The sequence below is a fragment of the Theropithecus gelada genome, chromosome 15 (genome assembly GCF_003255815.1).
Source record: "Theropithecus gelada isolate Dixy chromosome 15, Tgel_1.0, whole genome shotgun sequence".
Lineage (NCBI taxonomy): Eukaryota > Metazoa > Chordata > Mammalia > Primates > Cercopithecidae > Theropithecus > Theropithecus gelada.
Window position 1 is genome coordinate 26,528,342 of NC_037683.1, and position 19,781 is coordinate 26,548,122.

The window sequence follows — 19,781 nt, forward strand, 5'->3', positions numbered from 1 at the left end:
AGATTGAGACCATCCTGGCTAACACGGTGAAACCCTGTCTACTAAAAATACAAAAAATTACCCGGGTGTGGTGGTAGCCGCCTGTAGTCCCAGCTACTTGGGAGGCTGAGGCAGGAGAATGGCATGAACCCAGGAGGCGGAGCTTGCAGTGAGCCGAGACCGCTCCACTGCACTCCAGCCTGGGCAACAGAGCGAGACTCCGTCTCAATAAAGAAAAAAAAAAAAAAAAAAAACACAAAACTTGTAAGGGCTAGTGTGAAGGTACTGCAGGTATAATGCACATCATCTAGCCCACCAGAAAGGAAATATGCTTAATAACTTGCCCCAGGCCAAGGCTCTCTAGAGAAAAGAAACTACAGACTAGTTGCTTGCTGTTTTCCAAAACATTTGTTGGGTGAAATCATATGATGCATGTATCACGAACATTTTCTAATTATGTATATAAATGGGTATGTGATATGTGTGCTGTTTGTGCGCTAATGTCCTAAGTGAAATTATGCAGACCATCTGGGTCAAAGTGCATTATGCATTATCAAAAATGATGAACCATTGATCATCATGGAGACAAGGAAAAAAATGAACGGGAGAAAAATGCATGACACAGTCTTTACTTTTAAATGATTACTGATACACCAAGTAATAACATGTAACAAGTTCTTGAATTCTATCATCTAGTAATTTTAATTAAGAGAAACTAAAAGCAGCCCAAATAATTCTACTAGTATTCACTGTTCTAACCATTAGCAAGAATGGACTACATTAAGGCTGGCTGCTGCTTCACACAGGTTACAAAGAACTATTTACTACTTTTTCATAGATAAAGCCCCTGACCTTCAAGAAAGTGTTAGGGAAAAAAAGTATTTAATCCCTTCCTTTCTTCAAAGAATGGTTATGTGGTGTTTTTTTTTAAAACTAGATCTAAGAAAGAAAAAGTCAACAGTGATATACATGTTGCTTGAGCCAAAAGGCATATATACCTTGCCAAAAAGACAACATATACCCATTACATTCCTAAGAAATATGAGGTAAAAAGATGAAATCTTTAGATAATTTCTAAGTTTGTACAAAAAAGCTAGATTTGCTACTGCCCAAAAAGTGGAAGGTCCTACTATATAATATATGGAAATAATTTAATGCCATTTCATAAGAATGTAACTACAGCTGTGCTAAAGCTTCATATTCATGAGGGCATCTAAAATGCCACTCCACAGAACAGGTGCTTCTCTCTTCTTCTATCCATTTATGCGGTAGTTTTCATGGATTTCTGGCCGAATGTCACAGACAAAAGCCAAGAGGTTATCCAAGACTTCATCCCTGTTCTGCCGGAAGTAGGTCTGGAGGATGGTCATCTTCTCCTGGGTCTCCTTCTCCACTTCAGTGCTGCAACTGCCATGGGATCCCAATGCCTGGAGATGGGGAGCGATGCCACAGAGGGATTATCAGAACAATGCTCTGGTTGGTCAGGTACATCTCATAAGCTACTTGCTGACTTTTGGAGAAACCCAGGCTCACCAATCAGTATACTCAGAATGTGACCTTGTGGCTGAAGCACATGTGACGTATTCCCTGAGTCAACGGGAGCCACATCTACCAAAAGTAAACTGCACAGCATTTCCACTGCTAGGAAATTATTCCAAAGACATGTATTCACATCTCTCCTCTAAGAGTCTGCTATATAGCCTTAACCAAAGACAGGAATCAACCTAAAAACTCAGCTTGCTTCTATACAAGAGAACTATTCAGGAATTGCAATGAACTGTAAAATATAAGCAAGATATACAACAGTATCAATGTGGTATGTTTTTGTATCTGTGGTTTTAAATGTGGGGAGATACATGGTTTTTAAAAATTCCTAAATTTAATAAACACAAGCCAGACATGGTAGTGCATGCCTGTAGTCTCAGCTATTTGAGACACTGAAGCAGGAGGATGGTGAGTTGGAGCCCTACCTGAGCAAAATTCCAAGAAGACCCCATCTCCAAACAAAACAAGTAAGAATAATAAACACAAGGAAGATACAATTTAGGAGTAATATACAAGGAGTTTCACCATTATTGGTTAGTGTTTTAGTTCTTAAGTTCAACAGTGGATTCACCAGTGTGTCACATCTGTTCTTGCAAATATAAATATTCTATAAGAATTTAAAAAAGAAACCTGTTAACAGTGACTGGCTCTGAGGAGTACTGCAGATCTGAAAGAGAGGAAAACTAATTTCTCATTGCGGCCCCCACCACCACCCCCACTTTTATTTATTTATTTATTTTTTTTGAGACGGAGTCTTGGTCTGTTGCCCAGGCTGGAGAGCAGTGGTGCGATCTTGGCTCACTGCAAGCTCTGCCTCCCGGGTTCACGCCCTTCTCCTGCCTTAGCCTCCTGAGTAGCTGGGACTACAGGCGCCTGCCACCACACCCAGCTAAATTTTTTTGTATTTTTAGTAGAGACAGGGTTTCACCATTTTAGCCAGGATGGTCTCGATCTCCTGACCTCATGATCCACCCACCTTGGCCTGCCCCTTTTTATTACCTGAATTTTTATCGTAAACATCTTATCTCTTCAGTTTCTCTTAGCAATTTCACACACACTGACATGAATTTTCTTTTACCTTCTATGGTCTTCACAGTACAACCAGCTTTTTGTTAACTGCTGTGCCTTCTTTACTAGAACTTAACCTGTAAGGTTTTGGAAGACATAACTTTTGTGTCAGACCCTTTTTACTCACCTAATCTGTTCTTGCCTCACTATACATATACATATGCTAATAACAACATCCCTTCATATTTGTATAACATTAATTTGCTAAAGATTCTCTCACATTACCTATTTCTCACAACGACCTATAAGGAGGCTATCACTCCATTTTTTTTCCCCAAAAAGATGGGATTTCACTATGTTGCCCAGGATGGCCTCAGACTCCAAGCTCAAGAGATCCTCCTGCAGAGCTGGGACCACAGGTGTGCACCACTGTGCCTGACTTTATCACTCCATTTTCTCCTTTTAAGAGATGGAGTCTCACTCTGTTGCCTAGGCTGGAGTGCAGTGGCATGATCTCGGCTCACTGCAATTTCTACCTTCTGGGCTCAAGCCATCCTCCAACCTGAGCCTCCCGAGTAGCTGGAACTACAGGTATGCACCACCATGCCCAGCTAATTTTTGTGTTTTTTGTAGAGGCAGGGTTTCACCATGTTGCCCACGCAGGTCTTGAACTCCTGGGCTCAAATGATCCACCCACCCTGGCCTCCCAAAGTGCTAGGATTACAGGCAGGAGCCACTGTGCCCTTAGGGTTCTTCATACTATACTATAACTGTTCATATTACAGGAATCTCCCGGGGCATTTCATAACAGCTCAGTTGCTAACTCATACTTTTATGTTCAGAACCGCGTTACCTGTTTCTTGAATATAAGCCATATGCCAGGCTCTGCTAAGTTGTCTCAAAAACTAAAGAAGTTATAAATGGAACACTGTTAGAAAGATTCGGAGCTTGATTGAGCATGGTAGCTCACACCTCTAATCCCAGCACTTTGGGAGGCTGAGGCAGGTGGATCGCCTGAAGTCAGGAGTTCGAGACCAGCCTGCCAACATGGCGAAACCCTGTCTCTACTAAAAAGACAAAAAGAAAAAAGAAAAAAAAATTGCTGGGTGTGGTGGTGGGCACCTGTAATCCTACTCGGGAGGCTGAGGCAGGAGAATCACTTGAATTTGGGAGGTAGGGGTTGCAGTGAGCCAAGATCACATCATTGCACTCCAGCCTGGGCAACAAGAGTAAAACTCTTGTCTCAAAAAAAAAAAAAAAAAAAAGAAAGAAAGAAGAAAAGGAATCAGAGCTTGTGCTTTACAGTGCAATACCAGTACCATCTCTATAATCAACTACAACACACAATGTAAGAATATGAGGGCACATGTCATTGGGACCTCCAAAGCCTGTGCCACAATAAAGAAAAAAGAATGTAAAAATATGAAGACGGGCCAGGTGTGGTGGCTCACGCCTGTAATCCCAGCACTTTGGGAGGCCGAGGCACGCGAATCACAAGGTCAGGAGTTCAAGACCAATCTGGCCAAAATAATGAAACCCCATCTCTTCTAAAAATAGAAAAATTAGCCAGGCATGTTAGTGCACGCCTGTAGTCTCAGCTACTTGGGAGGCTGAGGCAGGAAAATCATTTGAACTTGGGAGATGGAGGTTGTAGTGAACCGAGATGACGCCACTGCATTCCAGCCTGGGTGACAGAGCAAGACTCCATCTTGGAAAAAAAAAAGTGCTGGGTGTGGTGGCTCACGCCTGTCATCCCAGCACTTTGGGAGGCCGGGGCAGGCGGATCACCTGAGGTCGGGCGTTCAAGACAAGCCTGACCAACAAGGAGAAACCCCGTCTCTACTAAAAATACAAACTTAGCCGAATGCACATGCCTGCAATTTCAGTTACTTGGGAGGCTGAGGCGGGAGAATCATTGGAACCCGGGAGGCAGAGGTTGTGGTGAGCCGAGATCATGCCATTGCACTCCAGCCTGGGAAACAAGAGCAAAACTCCGTCTCAAAAAAAAAAAATGGCTGCCCTGACACACAAGGGTATTTCTACATTGTTTTATGAGCAATCTGACAACTTACAGCACCTATCAGCCTCAGTTCAAGAATCAAAGAAACATGTTAAGTTTTATTTGTATTTATCTTGTTTTTTTTGTAGAGACACGGTCTGGTTTATTGCCCAGGCTGGTTTTGAACTTGTGGCTTCAAGCAATCCTCCCACCTCAGCCTCCCAAAGTGTTGGGATTACAGGTGTGAGTCACTGTGCCCAGCCAAGTTTTAATGGCACTGTAATTGCCAAGAACAAAGATGATCCAGCTTGGGAGGTCGAGATGTGAGGATCACTTGAGGCCAGGAGTTCAAGACCAGTCAAGGCAACACAATAAGACCCTATCTCTACAAAAACAAAAAAAATTAGCTGAGCATGATGGATCATGCCTATAGTCCTAGCTACTCAGAAGGCTGGGCAGGGGAGGATGGCTTAAGCCTAGGAGCTCCAGGCTACCGTGAGCTATGATCACACCGCTGAGCTACAGCCTGAATGACAGAATGTGACTCTGTCTCTTAAAAAGAAAAAATTAAAAATTGATCAAAATTTTTGCTACTTAATGCAAGGAGAGAGGTATGTGCCTTTAATCACTGGACTTGGGCCTGGAAGTGTGTATGCTGGAACTACCAGAGGCCACAATGTAGAACTTGAGAATGATACAAAGCCAAACACAGAGGGGAGAGAAAGTCCTGAGCATATTATTTAAGCTCTTGGGTTTTTAATTATATAGGCCATTACATTCCATTTAGAATCAGTTTTAATTATATTTTGTTACCTGCACCCAAGAGTCCTGATAGTTCCTTTTCTCTGTGAAGCCCTCCTCTGTCCTTTCCCCTTTCCACAATTGTCCCTGCCTCCTCTGTACTCTCTGTTTTTGTACTATTATTGTATGCACCATACTGTAGCCTGTATCACTGGTAAATGTCTGTACTATATATACTATACTAAAGTGGGGCTCCATTTGATTTGTTTACAACCGTCACAGCACTTTTCAGTTGTAGCTCTGCATGATTTGCACTGTATTACTGAGTCTCCCTGGCCACCAGATGGTAAGCTACACTCCATGAGAGAAGGGACCATGTCTCTTCCTGGTCACAGCTGATTCCTAGCATCTAGCACAGTACCTGAGGCATGTTAACTGCCTAACAGATATGTGTCAAATGAGTGAATAAATGAAAATTAGGACTCAATATGAGTGGAAAAACTGATCATCCTAAGAGACAGATGCCTAAGCAGTCAATAAAACACATGACTACCACATTTTCAAAATTCAACCAGCATCTCTGAGCTATGCTGGCTATTTTGAAAGCCTTGGTGGGACGGGGGATTAGGAGACGAAAGCAGTAACAAAAACAAATGGTGCCCCACCGCAGCTTCCTTGGCCTTGAATTCTTTCTCCCTCTGCAGGCGGTACTGTTCAATTTCAGCCTGAGCTTCTTCTTTGGCCTGCTTCAGCCTCCGGTTCTTTCCTGTTTTCAAAGGAGAGAGCTGTATCAGGAAGTGGTTAAAAGTAGAAAAGCAAGCAGAGACTCAGATGGTATATTATAACAATAAACCAAGAATAAATTATGACACAGTCTGAAGAGATGTGCATGGGAAAGAGGGAATGCAGAGCTAACAAATAGTACAGGTTCCTCCCTCCTATAGGCTGTACTTTTAACTAGAAAGTGACAAAACAAAAATGAATACCTTCTATAACTACAGCCCATTAAAAAGATGGAAAAAAATTGTAGAATGTGTCAGAATATTCTCTCAATCTCAACTATTAAGAACGAACATAGAATGAGTAACATTAACCATCTAGGGAACTCTTCTCCAGAAGTAAACATGTAAGTATGCTGCTCATTAAAGCTGCAACCCTACTTAGATGCTTAGCAAGAAGCCTAATAAGCTCCCAAGGACATCAACCTATAATGTAACTAATGAACCAGATGATGTAACATTGGAAACTAGAAGCAGTGCCTGTCACAAGGAAGTAATGACAGTGGTGACTTGCGAAGGAATGCTGAATGAGGAACACTGTACAGTCAGACTGCACAAGCAGCTGAGAGAAGAGGAGACACAGGTATTTTGGTTTCTAGAAGTGAGTGGCTTAACATACAGCTGGAAAAAATCTCTAGGTTTGGTCAGAGCCTACATGAAAACAGACCACAAGGACAGCCAACATATACCCTCTGCTTTGAGTCTCCATTCACCAAAAAAAAAAAAAAAAAAAAAAAAGAGGGGTTCTAGACCATCCATCAACCTATTTATTTAATTCAGAGCAAAAGACATCCTGCATCTAAAATTAGGCTTTGTTATACATCATTGTATATCAACTGTCTAGAGCCCGTGTGGATAAATGAAAACAAACTTAACCTTCCACCTCCTGATTAAGAACAGAACTTTGGACCTGTAATGAAGTGACCCATGACATCAACATTCCCTGACACTAGTCTGAAACAATTAACAGGTCTCTCTCGAAGCACTCCAAAGACTATTTCTGCAAGTCCACGTTCACTCCAGTATTATTTCTGGCCTATTACTGTCTGCTTCGGCCACCTGTACCCCAATCCTTCACATGCTATCCTCCCATCAGCTATAATGGGCTATATTTCAAAGCTAAAGATATTTTCGAAACCAACAATCTACAAAAAACACTCATGGCCCAAACATTATGCAGTAGCTCCACAAGACATCACTCCCAACTCCCATGGCTCCCTGCATTTATAACTCAAGATAATACCGTTTACTGCCTTTGGCAAACATCTTCAGCATTCAATTTTGATAGGGGCCTCTAAAAATAAAAAATATTTAAACAGAAAATCGTATTTCTCTTAAATCTTGTTTTTCTTGGGCCTTACATATGGGAGCCAGTGTTTTGTTTCACTCCAATGAAATATGCCATTAACACAAACTCTTTAAAAATTTTAAGGTCCAGGCCAGGCGTGTTGTTGGCTCACGCCTGTAATCCCAGCACTTCGGGAGGCCAAGATGGGCGGCTCACAAAGTCAGGAGTTCGAGACCAGTCTGGCCAATATGGTGAAACCCCGTCTCTACTAAAAACACAAAAACTAGCTGGGCGTGGTGGCGAGCGCTACTCGGGAGCCTGAGTCAGAAGAAGCACTTGAACCCAGGAGGCAGAGGTTGCAGTCAGCTGACACCACTGCCCTCCAGCCTGGGGGTGACGAAGCGAGACTCCGTCTCAAAACAATAAAAATAAATAAAAAAATAAATGTAAGGTCCAACGCAATGATTTCATTAAAAAATTGGATGGGACCATTTTACATAGTGCCTCTTCCCAACTCTTAACTGGGCAAGTCAACCATAATTATAAATCAAGAAAGGCAATTTTTCAAACTGCAGTTCTTCCGAATACCTCTGCTCCTAACTATTAACAATTCTGAGACAGGACAGGCACAGCGACTCACATCTGTAATCCCAGCACTTTGGGTGGCCGAGAGTTTGAGACGAACCCGGCCAACATGGTAAAACCCTGTCTCTACTAAAATACAAAAATTTATTTTGTATTTATTTATGTACTGATTAATTTATATGTTTTTGTATTTTAATAGAGATAGGCATGGTGGCGGGCACCTGTAATCCCAGCTACTTGGGAGCCTGAGGCACAAAATCTCTTGATCTCGGGAGGTGGAGGTTGGAGTGAGCCAAGATGGTGCCATTGCACTCCAGCCTGAGTGACGGAGTGAGGCTGTCTTCAAAAAAAAAAAAAAAAAAAAAAAAAAATTCTGAGACGTATGTTAGCCGTAAACTAATACCTTTTTTTTGGGGGAGGGGGGACACGGTGTCTCCCTCTGTTCCCCAGGGTGGAGTACAGTGGCATGATCTCAGCTCACTGCAACCCCTGCCTCCTGGGTTCAAGCGTTTCTCCTGTCTCAGCCTCCCAAGTAGCTGGGACTACACGCGCACACCACCACGCGCAGCTAATTTTTGTATTCTTAGTAGACACGGAGTTTCTCCATATTGCCCAGGCTGGTCACAAACTCTCAACCTCAGGTGATACACCCACATCGGTCTCTCAAAGTGCTGGGATTACAGGTGTGAGCCACCACGCCCAGCCAAACTAATACTTTTTAAAACAAATTCACAGCTACCTGAGATACACAAAACCCTGCACCAGGCTTGACAGGATAAAGGTATAAAACATAAATCCTACCTGGCCAGGGTACTCAGAATTATTCTTACAATATTCCAAGCATTTTTTTCTGCACTTCCCCAATCTATTCTCCTATCCCTCCCGACAGATACAACTTCTGTTACTGATGAGCCATCAGAACACAAACTCTGAGAAGTCATTCTGAAAATACTCTATCGAGGGCATGACTGGAAATATTCTGGGAAGAACAAAGAACTTTCCAGTCACCGGAGCAAGAACAAAAGGCTTCCTCCCATTCCCAACACCCTCAAAAAAAAGCTTTCCAAGTACCACACAACCCCTAATTGCACAAGTAGAAGAGACATGCTTGCAATCTAGTTGGACGTCAGATAGAGTAACACCTATACTAGGAGAACCACCAAGGAACTACTAAGATCAGTATCTTAGCCTTGCATGGAAAGAGAGGCTTCTGAGTCCCAACTATGTTGCTTCCCAGGGTATGGACAAATCATTTCTGAGCCTCATTTTTACCATCTGTAAAACAGGGAAAGAAGCATCTTTCTCACCAGATGGGAAACTGGATACATAAAGTTAAATGAGACATAGTTTCTGTTCTCCAGCTTAGTCGAGTGACTGAGCCATATAAACAAACAGGTTATTGCACGGCAGTAGCAGAAATCAGCACTTGGGAGGGACTCCAAGCCTAATCCCGGCGAGAAGCATAAGTCAGGAAAGGCTTCCCCGAAGAAGTGCTTCCTAAATTTTCAGGTCTGATGGAAGACTAAGGGTCAGAGAACAAAGGGGAGGAGAATTGGAAAAGGCTTCTCCCATCAGAGGAAACAGCGTCTGCAAAGACCTGCAGATGAAAGAAATCATGGTGCTTCTAAGGGACCACAATGATTCAGTATGGCTGGAGGAAAGGACCAAGCCTGACCCACAGGAGCCTCCCCAACTTCATTAAGGAATTTGAGCTTTCTTCTGCAGGCACTAAACGTCTGACTGCAAAGGCGGTAGGAAAATCATATCTGCATTTATTTATTTTGTTCCTTGCCAGCAGGAAGTCACATCTTTGCATTTTAGAAGGATGACTGATTGCAGAGAGAATGGATTGATTGGAGGGGACTAGAACGGGTTCCTCCACTTCCCAGTCTAGATTAAACTCACCTGTTTAAATTCTTCAGCAACCTTACATTTCTCCACTCCAGCCCTCATCTCTCCTGCAATTAATTAGGCGATCCAATACCTGCTTCCTTCGCTGCGACACTGAATGCCACGTTAGGGGAGACAACTGATGCACTGGGCACTGCGCTTGCCACATATTACACAGAAACACAGACACCTCCCCCCCACCACACACACACACACACACACCAATCAACGATTCAGACAGTCACAGTACCTTTAGAGAAACTAGTGTCCTGGACTAAGACGCTGGTAGTAGACATGGAGGAAAAAGTGAAAGATACGCAAGCCTTGGCGACTGACTAAAGGTGGCAAACGAGGGAGAGAGAAGAGGCAAGTAGGACTCCAGGTTTCCAGACCAAGCAACCGTGTGGATGCTGGCTCCATTCACCGAGACTGACCACCCCAGAGCCGTTAAGTGGGAGAGGGGAAGAACAAAGAGCTCCGTTTGGAGAGCCCACTTCACATGCCTCCAGGCCCCAAGGACGGTAACCCATTACTGTTTCCACGCCCAATTTACCATCTCACATCGTGGCTTCCAGGCGATTCGCAAGCCTTCCAGAGCCTCAGCTCCTCAGAGCTTCGAAACACACAACCTTCCGCGACTATACCCAAGGCCGCACCCCGCAGTTTTTCGGGCCTAATCTACCCACCACCTGCGGCCCAGCGGTCTTCCTTCGACTCGCGCCACGCTGGGCAGCACCACCCTGAAACTCACTTTTACGGGCCTCGGACACCTTCTCGGCTGCCCGCTTCTCGGCCTGCAGCAGCTGCTGAATCCCCTGCGACTGACTAGCCATGGCGGCAGCGATTCTGAGACCAAGGCAAGCCGCCTAAAGCACCTCGAAGGCCCCTTGGGTCAGCTGACACAGCCGCCCACCATCTGCGCCTGCTCCTTGCGCCTGCGCTTCGCCCCTCCCCCGTTGTCACGTGACCGCTCAGCGTAGCATCAGCTGACTGCTCTTGGACTTCTGTGATTAGAAGAGATAGGGCGGGGCAGAGGAGAAAGGAGCGGAGCGCCTCGACCGCGCCTGCGCAGGGTCTCAACTCTCCTCCCCTCTACCCTCCCGAACCTCTTTTCATGGCTGCCGGGTCATCGGTTCACTCAGTGTAGCCGCTCTGCCACGTCGTCATTGTTATAGTCCCTCAGTTTGCAGTATGCTCACATTAACGTTAAGAGAGAAGGGGCCAAGTCAAATCACTTTCCTCCTACTCTCCACACTGCTCACTCCTTCCCTTTCTGGGACTTTCTTTGGCACTCAAAATTTTATCGGGGGGTAGTTTAGAAAGATTCTAGCCAGTTCCAGGGGTAGAGTCTTGGGTTGCCAGTTAGGAGACTTGGGATCAAGTCTACCGCTAACCTGTGTGATTTCGGACAGATCGCTATCCTTTTCTGAACCCGAGTTCAGGAATGGACTGGACTGTTTCCCATAAATATTTGATGGAAGCCTGCTGTGATCCTAGACCACTGTTGATACTGAGGACATAGCAGAGAGCAGGTCCCGGCGGAGCTCACAGTTTATGGACACAGACAGGTTAATTAAAATAAATAGACAGTTACAAACTGTGATAAAGCCATGAAGGAAAAATGCAGGGTGCCGTAAGAAGGAACCTTTAGTAACGGGAGAGGGATGTGGATGTGTCTCTGAATGCTGTACCAAGGAAGTGGTGTTTGAGATAAGATCTGAAAGCCAGGCGCAGTGGCTCACGAGCCTGTAATCCCAGCACTTTGGGAGGCCGAGGTGGGCCGATCACTTCAGGTGAGGAGTTCGAGACCAGCCTGGCCGGCGTGGTGAAACCCCGTCTTTACTAAAAATACAAAAATTAGCTGGGCGTGGTGGTACGCGCCTGTAATCACAGTTGGTAGGCTGAGGCACGAGAATCGCTTGAACCCGGGAGGTGGAGGCTGCAGTGAGTCGAGGTCGTGACACTGCACTGCAGCCAGGGTGACAGAGCAAGACTCTGTCTCAAAAAAATTAAAATTAAAAAATTAAAATAGGCCAGTCGCGGTGGCTCACGCCTATAATCCCAGCACTTTGAAAGGCTGAGGCCGGCGGATCACGAGGTCAGAAATTTGAGACCAGCCTGACCAACCTGGTGAAACCTCATATCTACTGAAAATCCGGGCGTGATGGCGCATGCCTGTAATTCCAGTTACTCAGGAGGCTGAGGTAGGAGAATCGCCTGAACCCGGGAGCTGAGGTTGCAGTAAGCCGAGATTGCGCCATTACACTCCAGCCTGGGCGACACAGCAAGACTCTCCATCAAAAAAAAAATAAAATAAAATACAATTAACTTTTTAAAAATAAAATAAGATCTGAAGAATAAGAAGTTACCCAGGAAAGCATAGTGGGGGATGCAGGCGGTGGGAGATGATTAGGGAAAAGGGCCAGCGTGTGCGGAGTTGGGGAGGGGGTCAACTTGGCACGGAGACATCTCCCCATCCACGGTGAATAGGGAAATACGAAGCCAGAGTTTGAGTTTACAATATGACAGGCCCTTGTCATTGCTTCACTCACTCCTCGCTGTTACTAATTCCATTTTATATTGGCCAAACTGAAGCTCAGAGAGTCCCAAAGTCTCTGAGCCAAAAGTCATGCCCCTGTTAACACACAGACAGGATATTTGAATCCAGTCAGGACTGCAGAGTAAAACCTCTGAGCTACTGCTCTTCTTCAGGAATCTTGTGGGCTGAGGAAAGGACCAGGTGACCTCTTAGAGTCCAGCGAGTGCTGAGAACATAAAATAATGCCAGAATTTTTCTTGATAGAAAGATTCTGCACTCCAGGAGCTGGATTCATGGCTCAGGACATTTTCATTTGATTGACGTAGCAGTGGGGTTGGAAAGAAGGTACAGAAATTCTGTTCTGTTCTGATGTAAGAAACAGGACCAGAAAGATGTTTTGAAGATAAAACAGAATAGGACACACGGGCCCCCATGTCTCCTGCCTGAGTTACTATATTCCTTAAATGATAAATTACACTAATCCTTGCCTCTTTTACACATAAGATAACATCTGACAGAGTTAGTCATTATACTTCCGCAAATGTACCTTATTTCTTTTTTCTTTTCTTTCCTTTTTCTTTTCTTTTTTTTTTTTTTTTTTTTTTTTTTTGAGATGGAGTCTCACTCTGTAGCCCAGGTTGGAGTGCAGTGGTGCAATCTCGGCTCACTGCAACCTCCACCTCCTGGATTCAAGCGATTCTCCTGCCTCAGCCTCCCGAGTAGCTGGGATTACAGGTGCCTACCACTGCGCCCGGCTAATTTTATTTGTAGTTTTAGTAGAGATGGGGTTTCACCATCTTGGCCAAGCTGGTCTTGAACTCCTGACCTCGTGATCCGCCAGCCTCAGCCTTCCAAAGTGTTGGGATTACAGGCATGAACCACCACGCCCAGCGTTTATTTCTTTATTAAAATGTACTTTAAGTGGCCGGGTATGGTGGCTCACGCCTGTAATCCCAGCACTTTGGGAGGCCGAGGCCGGTGGACCACGAAGTCAGGAGTTCAAGACCAGCCTGGCCAACATGGTGAAACCCCATCTCAACTAGAAATACAAAAATTAGCTGGGCATGGTGACGCGTGCTTGTAGTCCCAGCTACTCGGGACGCTGAAGCAGGAGGATCCCTTGAGACCAGGAATTAGCAGCTGCAGTGCCCTATGATTGCCCCTGTAAATGGCTACTGCACTCCAGCATGGGCAATGCAGGAAGGCCCCATCTGTATAAACAAAAAGAGATCAAAAGAAAGAAAACACAGTTCACTCTGTCAATCATTGGAGGACAGAAATACACACTTCTAGAGGTGGCATAAAGATTAAAAGAGATGATGGTACCCCCAAACTGGAAACAACCCAAATGTCCATCCACTGATGAGTAGATAAACAAAATGTAGCATATTCATACAATAGAATAGTATTTGGTTATAAAAAGGAAATAAAGCTACAACGTGGATGAAACTTGGTAACATGCTACATGAAAAAAGCCAGGCACAAAAGACTTCACATTGTACAGTTCCGTTTATATGAAATATCCAGAATAGTCAAATAGATGCAGAAAGTAGATTAGTGGTTAACCAGGGGCTGAGGAATGGGGGAGTGCCTGCTAACCGGCATGGGGTTTCTTTTTCAGGTGATGGAAACATTCTGGAATTAGTGGTGACGGCTTCATACCCTTGTGAATATACAGGAAAAAAAAAACCGGCCAGGCGCAGTGGCTCACACCTGTAATCCCAGCACTTTGGGAGGCTGAGGCAGGCGGATCACCTGAGGTCAGGAGTTTGAGATCAGCCTGACCAACATGGAGAAACCCCGTCTCTACTAAAAATACAAAATTAGCTGGTTGTGGTGGCGCATGACTGTAATCCCAGTTACTCGGGAGGCTGAGGCAGGAGAATTGCTTTAACCTGGGAGGCGGAGGTTGCGGTGAGCTGAAATCATGCCATTGCACTCCAGCCTGGGCAACAAGAGTGAAACTCCTCAAAAAAAAAAAACAAAAAAAAAAAACAACCCACTGATTTGCATACTTTAAAAGTACAGTATGTGAATTATACCTCTATAAAGGTGTTATTAGAGAGAGATAATGACAGATGTAAAGCTCTTGCAATTCCTAGTCTGTAGTAAGAGCCAGGAAATGGAAGCTGTTATTTTTATCTGGCTGGGGGGTGATTGTTTATTTACAAATCTGGTCCTCCACTTAACAAAAGCCTTCACATTAGGGTTCCTCTAACAGCCCAGTCCCTCAAAGCATCTAAATATCTACAAATTCCAGAATTCTTTTTGCTTGTAGCATTTCAAAAGTTTATTGTGTAAAGAAAAAAAAATGAGACAATCCCGCCTCTGAAATTTTTAGCCTGGTTTGGATTTCCAATGATCTGAGTGGGTGTTTGTTGACAGAACTGGGGTACCCTGGGGAGGTGTCCCACAATAACTAGGAAATAAGGGTGAAGCCGTTGTCCTCTGAGAGAAAGTTTTGAACCAGTAAGCTAGATTCAGACAGTCATCTGAAGGAGACAGAGTGGATCTCAGGCCTTGTTGCCCTGACCAAGGAATGTATTAGCATATCAAAGAAAGGAGTGTTTCCATTCTGAGGACTGGTTGTTCATACACAAGCTGGAAACAAGGAGAAGCAGCAAGGTTGTTCTTCATACACCCCAGCTCGGCTAGGACTAAGGTAGGTGGAGCCTCTCACTGCCTTGGCTAAGAGAGCCAGGTGGCCTGGGTTCAAATCCCCAGCCTTGTAATTTAGCAAATGGAACCACGCGGTGACTTCAACTCCTCATATGTTAAACACGAAATTAGCCGGCCAAGGTGGGTGGATAACTTAAGCCCAGCAGTTTAAGACCAGCCTGGGCAACACAATGAGACCTCTTCTCTACAAAAAATTCAAAAAATTAGCCAGGCACGGTGGCACATGCCTGTGGTCCCAGGCACTCTAGAGGCTGAGGCGGAAGGATTGCTTGAGCCTAGGAGTTGAAGGCTGCAGTGAGCTGTGATTGCGACATTGTATTCTAGCCTGGGTGACAAAGTGAGACCCTGTCTCAAAAAAAAAAAAAAAAAGAAAATGAAGTTAATAGTATAATAATATTATTGTGAGGATTAAATCAGTTAACACATGTAACTAGCTTACAATGTACTCACAACTCACAAGAATTTAGATATCTGGACCCCATGTTGACACAAGAATAATACAGGGCAGTGGCAGAAGAATAAAAAAATTCCAGGCAGGCTGGATGCAGTGGCTCATGCCTGTAATCCCAGCACTTTGGGAGGCTGAGGAGGGTGGATAGACTGAGGTCAGGAGTTCGAGACCAGCCTGGCCAACATGGCAAAACTCCGTCTCTACTAAAAATACAAAAATTAGCCGGGCATGGTGGTACATGCCTGTAATCCCAGCTACTAGCGGGGTGAGGCAGGAGAATCACTTGAACCTGGGAGACAGAGGTTGCAGTGAGCCGAGATCGTGCCTCTGCACTCTAGCCTGGGCAATAGAGTGAGACTCTGTCTCAAAAAAAAAAGAAAAGGAAAGGAAAATTCTAGGCAGCAGATTCACATGACTGACAAAAGGAAACTTTTGAAATGGCTGCATAAGCTAGGGGCTGATAAAACCCTGAAAAACCAGGGTATAGGCCAAGCTGGCTAAGATCGACTGGACCCAACCTGGGGCTGAATTTGACCTAGGTTTCTCCTAGGATCTCATTATACACTCATTAACATACTAAATCACACACCCACCAGCACCTGGACAGTCCCAGGAACATTCATATTTGGTGTAAAACTGGGCGGCAAGAGTTCTGAGAAATCTTCACATTTTCCCAGGAATCTTCATGAATATTCCACCCCTTGGTTAAGGAAACCCATAAAGATAGAAATCGCAAACCCGATGGCACAGCTCTCCGTCTTGAGAACACCTGCACCTCCCTTTCTTGAGTGTGTATTTCTCATTTTGCAATAAATCTCTGTACTTTCACTGTTTTTTTACTAGTCCTTGAATTCCTTCTCATGACAGTGACAAAAGCCTGGACACCAGCAGGGGTCGAGGTCCCACCGGCATTTGGGAACCTCCCCACAGAAAATAAGAAATGACCTAGTGTATCTGGTCAATAAAAGTTCACCTTAGTCAAGGGAACTCCTTCCAGAGACTCTGCAAGGCCACTACAAATGCTGGGATAGGCTGTTTACTGCGTAAGGAGGCAAGACTGGGCTAAAATCCAGCCCATACTCTGACCATTTGGCCCAGAAGGAGCATCTTTTTAAATTTTATTTTTTTAATTAATTTTTTAATTTTTAAGACAGAGTCTTGCTGTGTCACCCAGGCTGGAGTGCAGTGGCATGATCTCTGCTCACTGCAATCTCTGCCTCACAGATTCAAGCGATTCTCATGCCTTAGCCACCCAAGTAGCTGGGATTACAGGTGTAAACCACCACACCTGGCTAATTTTTGTGTTTTTAGTAGAGACGGATTTTGCCATGTTGGTCAGGTTAGTCTTGAACTCCCGGGCTCAAGCAATCCTCTCACCTCGGCCTCCCAAAGTGCTGGGATTGCAGGGGTGAGCCACCATGACTGGCTCATCTATAATTTTTACTTAACAGTAATTATCTTCCTTATAAATCAAGGGAGAGGAAGGGTTAACTATGCATTAATTCTCAACATCCATTAATTCTCAACATCCTGTCCACCTAAAGAAAGAAACTAAGGCAAAATTAATATAGAGAATTTATTTGGGCAGAGTTCGAGGACTGCAGCCCAGGACACACTTCCAAGTTGCCTGGGAGAGTGCTTTGTTTGGCCTTTGTTATTGAACAGGGTTTTAAAAGCAAGAAGTGGGCTGATGCGAAGTTGTTCGACAGGAATTCTCACTGATTTACAGAGATGACATTGGTTAGCAACTGGCTATGTTAGTAGTGGTCAATCAGTGAATCCGTAGGGTTCTGCAGCAACCTCAATTCTTGCCTCATCAGAAAAAGGAATTCGACCCAGGGGCATAAGGCAGAGTGAGAGACTGAGGCAAGTTTTCGAGTAGGAGTGAAAGTTTATTAAAAAGCTTTAGAGTGGGAATGAAAGGAAGGAGAGTCCACTTGGAAGAGGGCCAAGCGGATGATTGAGATCAAATGTGTAGTTTGACCTTTGACTTGGGGTTTTATATGTTGACATTTTTCTGGGATCCTGCATTAGACCCCAGAATTCTGCATTAAGAATTCTCTCCTGATTCTTCCTTTGGGGTGGGCTGTCCGCACGTATAGCCCTGCCAGCATTTCAGAGGGGCTGCGTGCGCAATGTGTTTACGGGAGTTGTATGCATGCTCGCTTGAGGCCTTCTTCCCTTACCAGTCGAATGTTCCTAGAAGGTCATATACCAGTTAAACACTGCCATTTTGCCTGTTGGTGTGCATGTTTGAGCCCACTCACCCAACGTTGAAGGCTATTCATCACCAGTTTCCGGTTTTTCTATCTACTGGGAGACTGCCTTTCCCTGGCACTGGGTGTGACCAGTGGCATGATCTCGGCTCACTGCCGCCTTGACCACCTGGGCTCAAGCTATCTTCCCACCTTAACTTCCTGAGTATCTGGAGTTACGAGTGTGCACCACCACAACCGGCTAATTTTTGTATTTTTTGTAGAGACGTAGTTTTGTCATATTGCCCAGGCTGGTCTTGAACTCCTGGACATGAGGGATCTACCCGCCTTGGCCTCCCAAAGTGCTGGGATACAGGCATGAGCCACCATGCCCAGCCAAGTGATTGGTTAACATCAGGTTATTTCAGTTTACTTCTTTGTTAAGGATTAAAGCAGAGAGAACTTCATTATCATGCCAATTGAAACTGGCCTGTTCGGGAAGTTAGGCTGTTATCTCTCTCTTGATTTATGGGAAGGTCAGATAACAAATTAGTTCTGGTTTGGTGGCATGGAAACCTCAGCATGCATATATATATATATATATATATATATCTATCTCACCCAGGCTGGATTGCAGTGGCTCCATCATAGTTTACCGTATGATCCAGCCACTGCAATCTAGTCTTCTCATGGGTGCCTGACTAGCTACTATAACAGCTAGACATTGTTGAGCTATAGGGTATGGGATATGGCATCCAGCATATGGCATTTGGTGACTACTTGGCATCAGTTGGTCTAGAGACTATGTAGCAAGTGACTTCAAGAGGTAATTATGGCTGGGTGTGGGGGCCCACACTTGCAATCCCACACTTTGGGAGGACGAGGCAAGAGGATTGCTTGAGCTCAGGAATTTGAGACCAGCCTGGCCAACATGGCAAAACACGTCTCTACTAAAAATACAAAAATTAGCCAGCTATGGTGGTGTACACCTGTGTTTGGGTGAAGGAGAAAGGACAAGATGGAGGAAGGTGAACAAGAAGGCATAATCCATGTTGCTTCCGGGTTCTTCCTCACCAACTTTCCCGCGCGCGGGAAGATGCAGATCAACCGAGCATGCTCCAGGTGATGTCAATCCGAAGAGATCAAAACTTACCCGGCCACGCCTATGGAGACGCCCCTATCACGCCCTTATCCTGCCCACTGCCCTCCCCCTTCCAGTACCAATGCATAAAAGTCTGCCACTGGCAGGAGCCAGCGTGACTTCTTCGGCCCCCGCATTTGTGGACCGGAGAACATCACCCGAGAGCGCCGGTGCGACTTCCCTGGCCCCCCACACCTGAGGACCAGAGAACCTCGTCCGAGAGTGTATGCATATTTGCAATAAAAGACTGCCACTTTCTTATGTACTTTGGCCTCATGTTTAATTACTTAGCTCTCCTAAATTAAGTTACATTAAATTAAATCAAAACAGTTAGTGCCAAATTAAATTAAATTAAAACAACCTGTAATCCCAACTACTTGGGAGGCTGAAGCATGAGAATCGCTTGAATCTGGGAGGCGGAGTTTGCAGTGAGCGGAAATAACGCCACTGCACTCCCGCCTGGGTGACAAAGCAAGACTCTGTCTCAAAAATTTTTTTAAATTAAAAAATTAAAATAATGCTCCTTCTGGGCCAAATGCTCAGAGAACTGGCTAGATTTTAGCCCAGTCTTGCCTCCAGTCTTGCACTCTAGCGTGAGCAAAGAGCAAAACTCTGTCTCTCTAGAAAAATAAAATAAAAAGTAGAAATCTAAAAATTGTTTTTAAATAAAAAAAAAAGGAAAAGGAAATTTAAAGAAACAATCATTTATTTCTCTATTGTTCTGTTTCCTTGTTCCTGCCTTACAAAGAACTTTGAAATGACCAATCCACGTTTTGTTATTTTATTCTGCTTTTTTCAGCCCTTCTCCATCAATGAAACCAAACTCCTCTGCTCAGCTCATTGGAACACTTACTCTATTTTATGGAATGAAGTGTTTAATTTATTTAGGATATTTAAAGGTATTTAAACTTAAGATATTTAAATTATTAGGCTGGGTGCAGTGACTCATGCCTGTAAACCCA

General features: G+C 44.5%; 1 protein-coding gene across 1 annotated transcript; it reads right to left on the bottom strand.

Moving 5' to 3' along the window:
* Positions 1 to 587: 587 nt before the first annotated feature.
* Positions 588 to 10,886, bottom strand: ATP6V1G1 (ATPase H+ transporting V1 subunit G1). The gene is made up of 3 exons (XM_025359044.1): positions 10,566 to 10,886; positions 5,938 to 6,038; positions 588 to 1,406 (listed from the first exon to the last, which is right to left on the bottom strand). The coding sequence occupies exons 1-3, from the start codon at positions 10,645 to 10,647 to the stop codon at positions 1,233 to 1,235; spliced, it is 357 nt and encodes a 118-aa protein (XP_025214829.1). The 5' UTR covers positions 10,648 to 10,886; the 3' UTR covers positions 588 to 1,232.
* Between the last annotated feature and the right edge of the window lie 8,895 nt (positions 10,887 to 19,781).

What these genes read in the sequence shown, in the direction of transcription:
- ATP6V1G1 (XM_025359044.1), bottom strand. Translation starts at nt 10,647, where the DNA reads ATGGCTAGTCAGTCGCAGGGGATTCAGCAGCTGCTGCAGGCCGAGAAG. An exon ending in GGTGTCCGAGGCCCGTAAAA is followed by an intron (nt 6,039 to 10,565) that starts GTGAGTTTCAGG and finishes CTTTGAAAACAG; the next exon opens with GAAAGAACCGGAGGCTGAAG. An exon ending in TCAAGGCCAAGGAAGCTGCG is followed by an intron (nt 1,407 to 5,937) that starts GTGGGGCACCAT and finishes CCCCATCTCCAG; the next exon opens with GCATTGGGATCCCATGGCAG.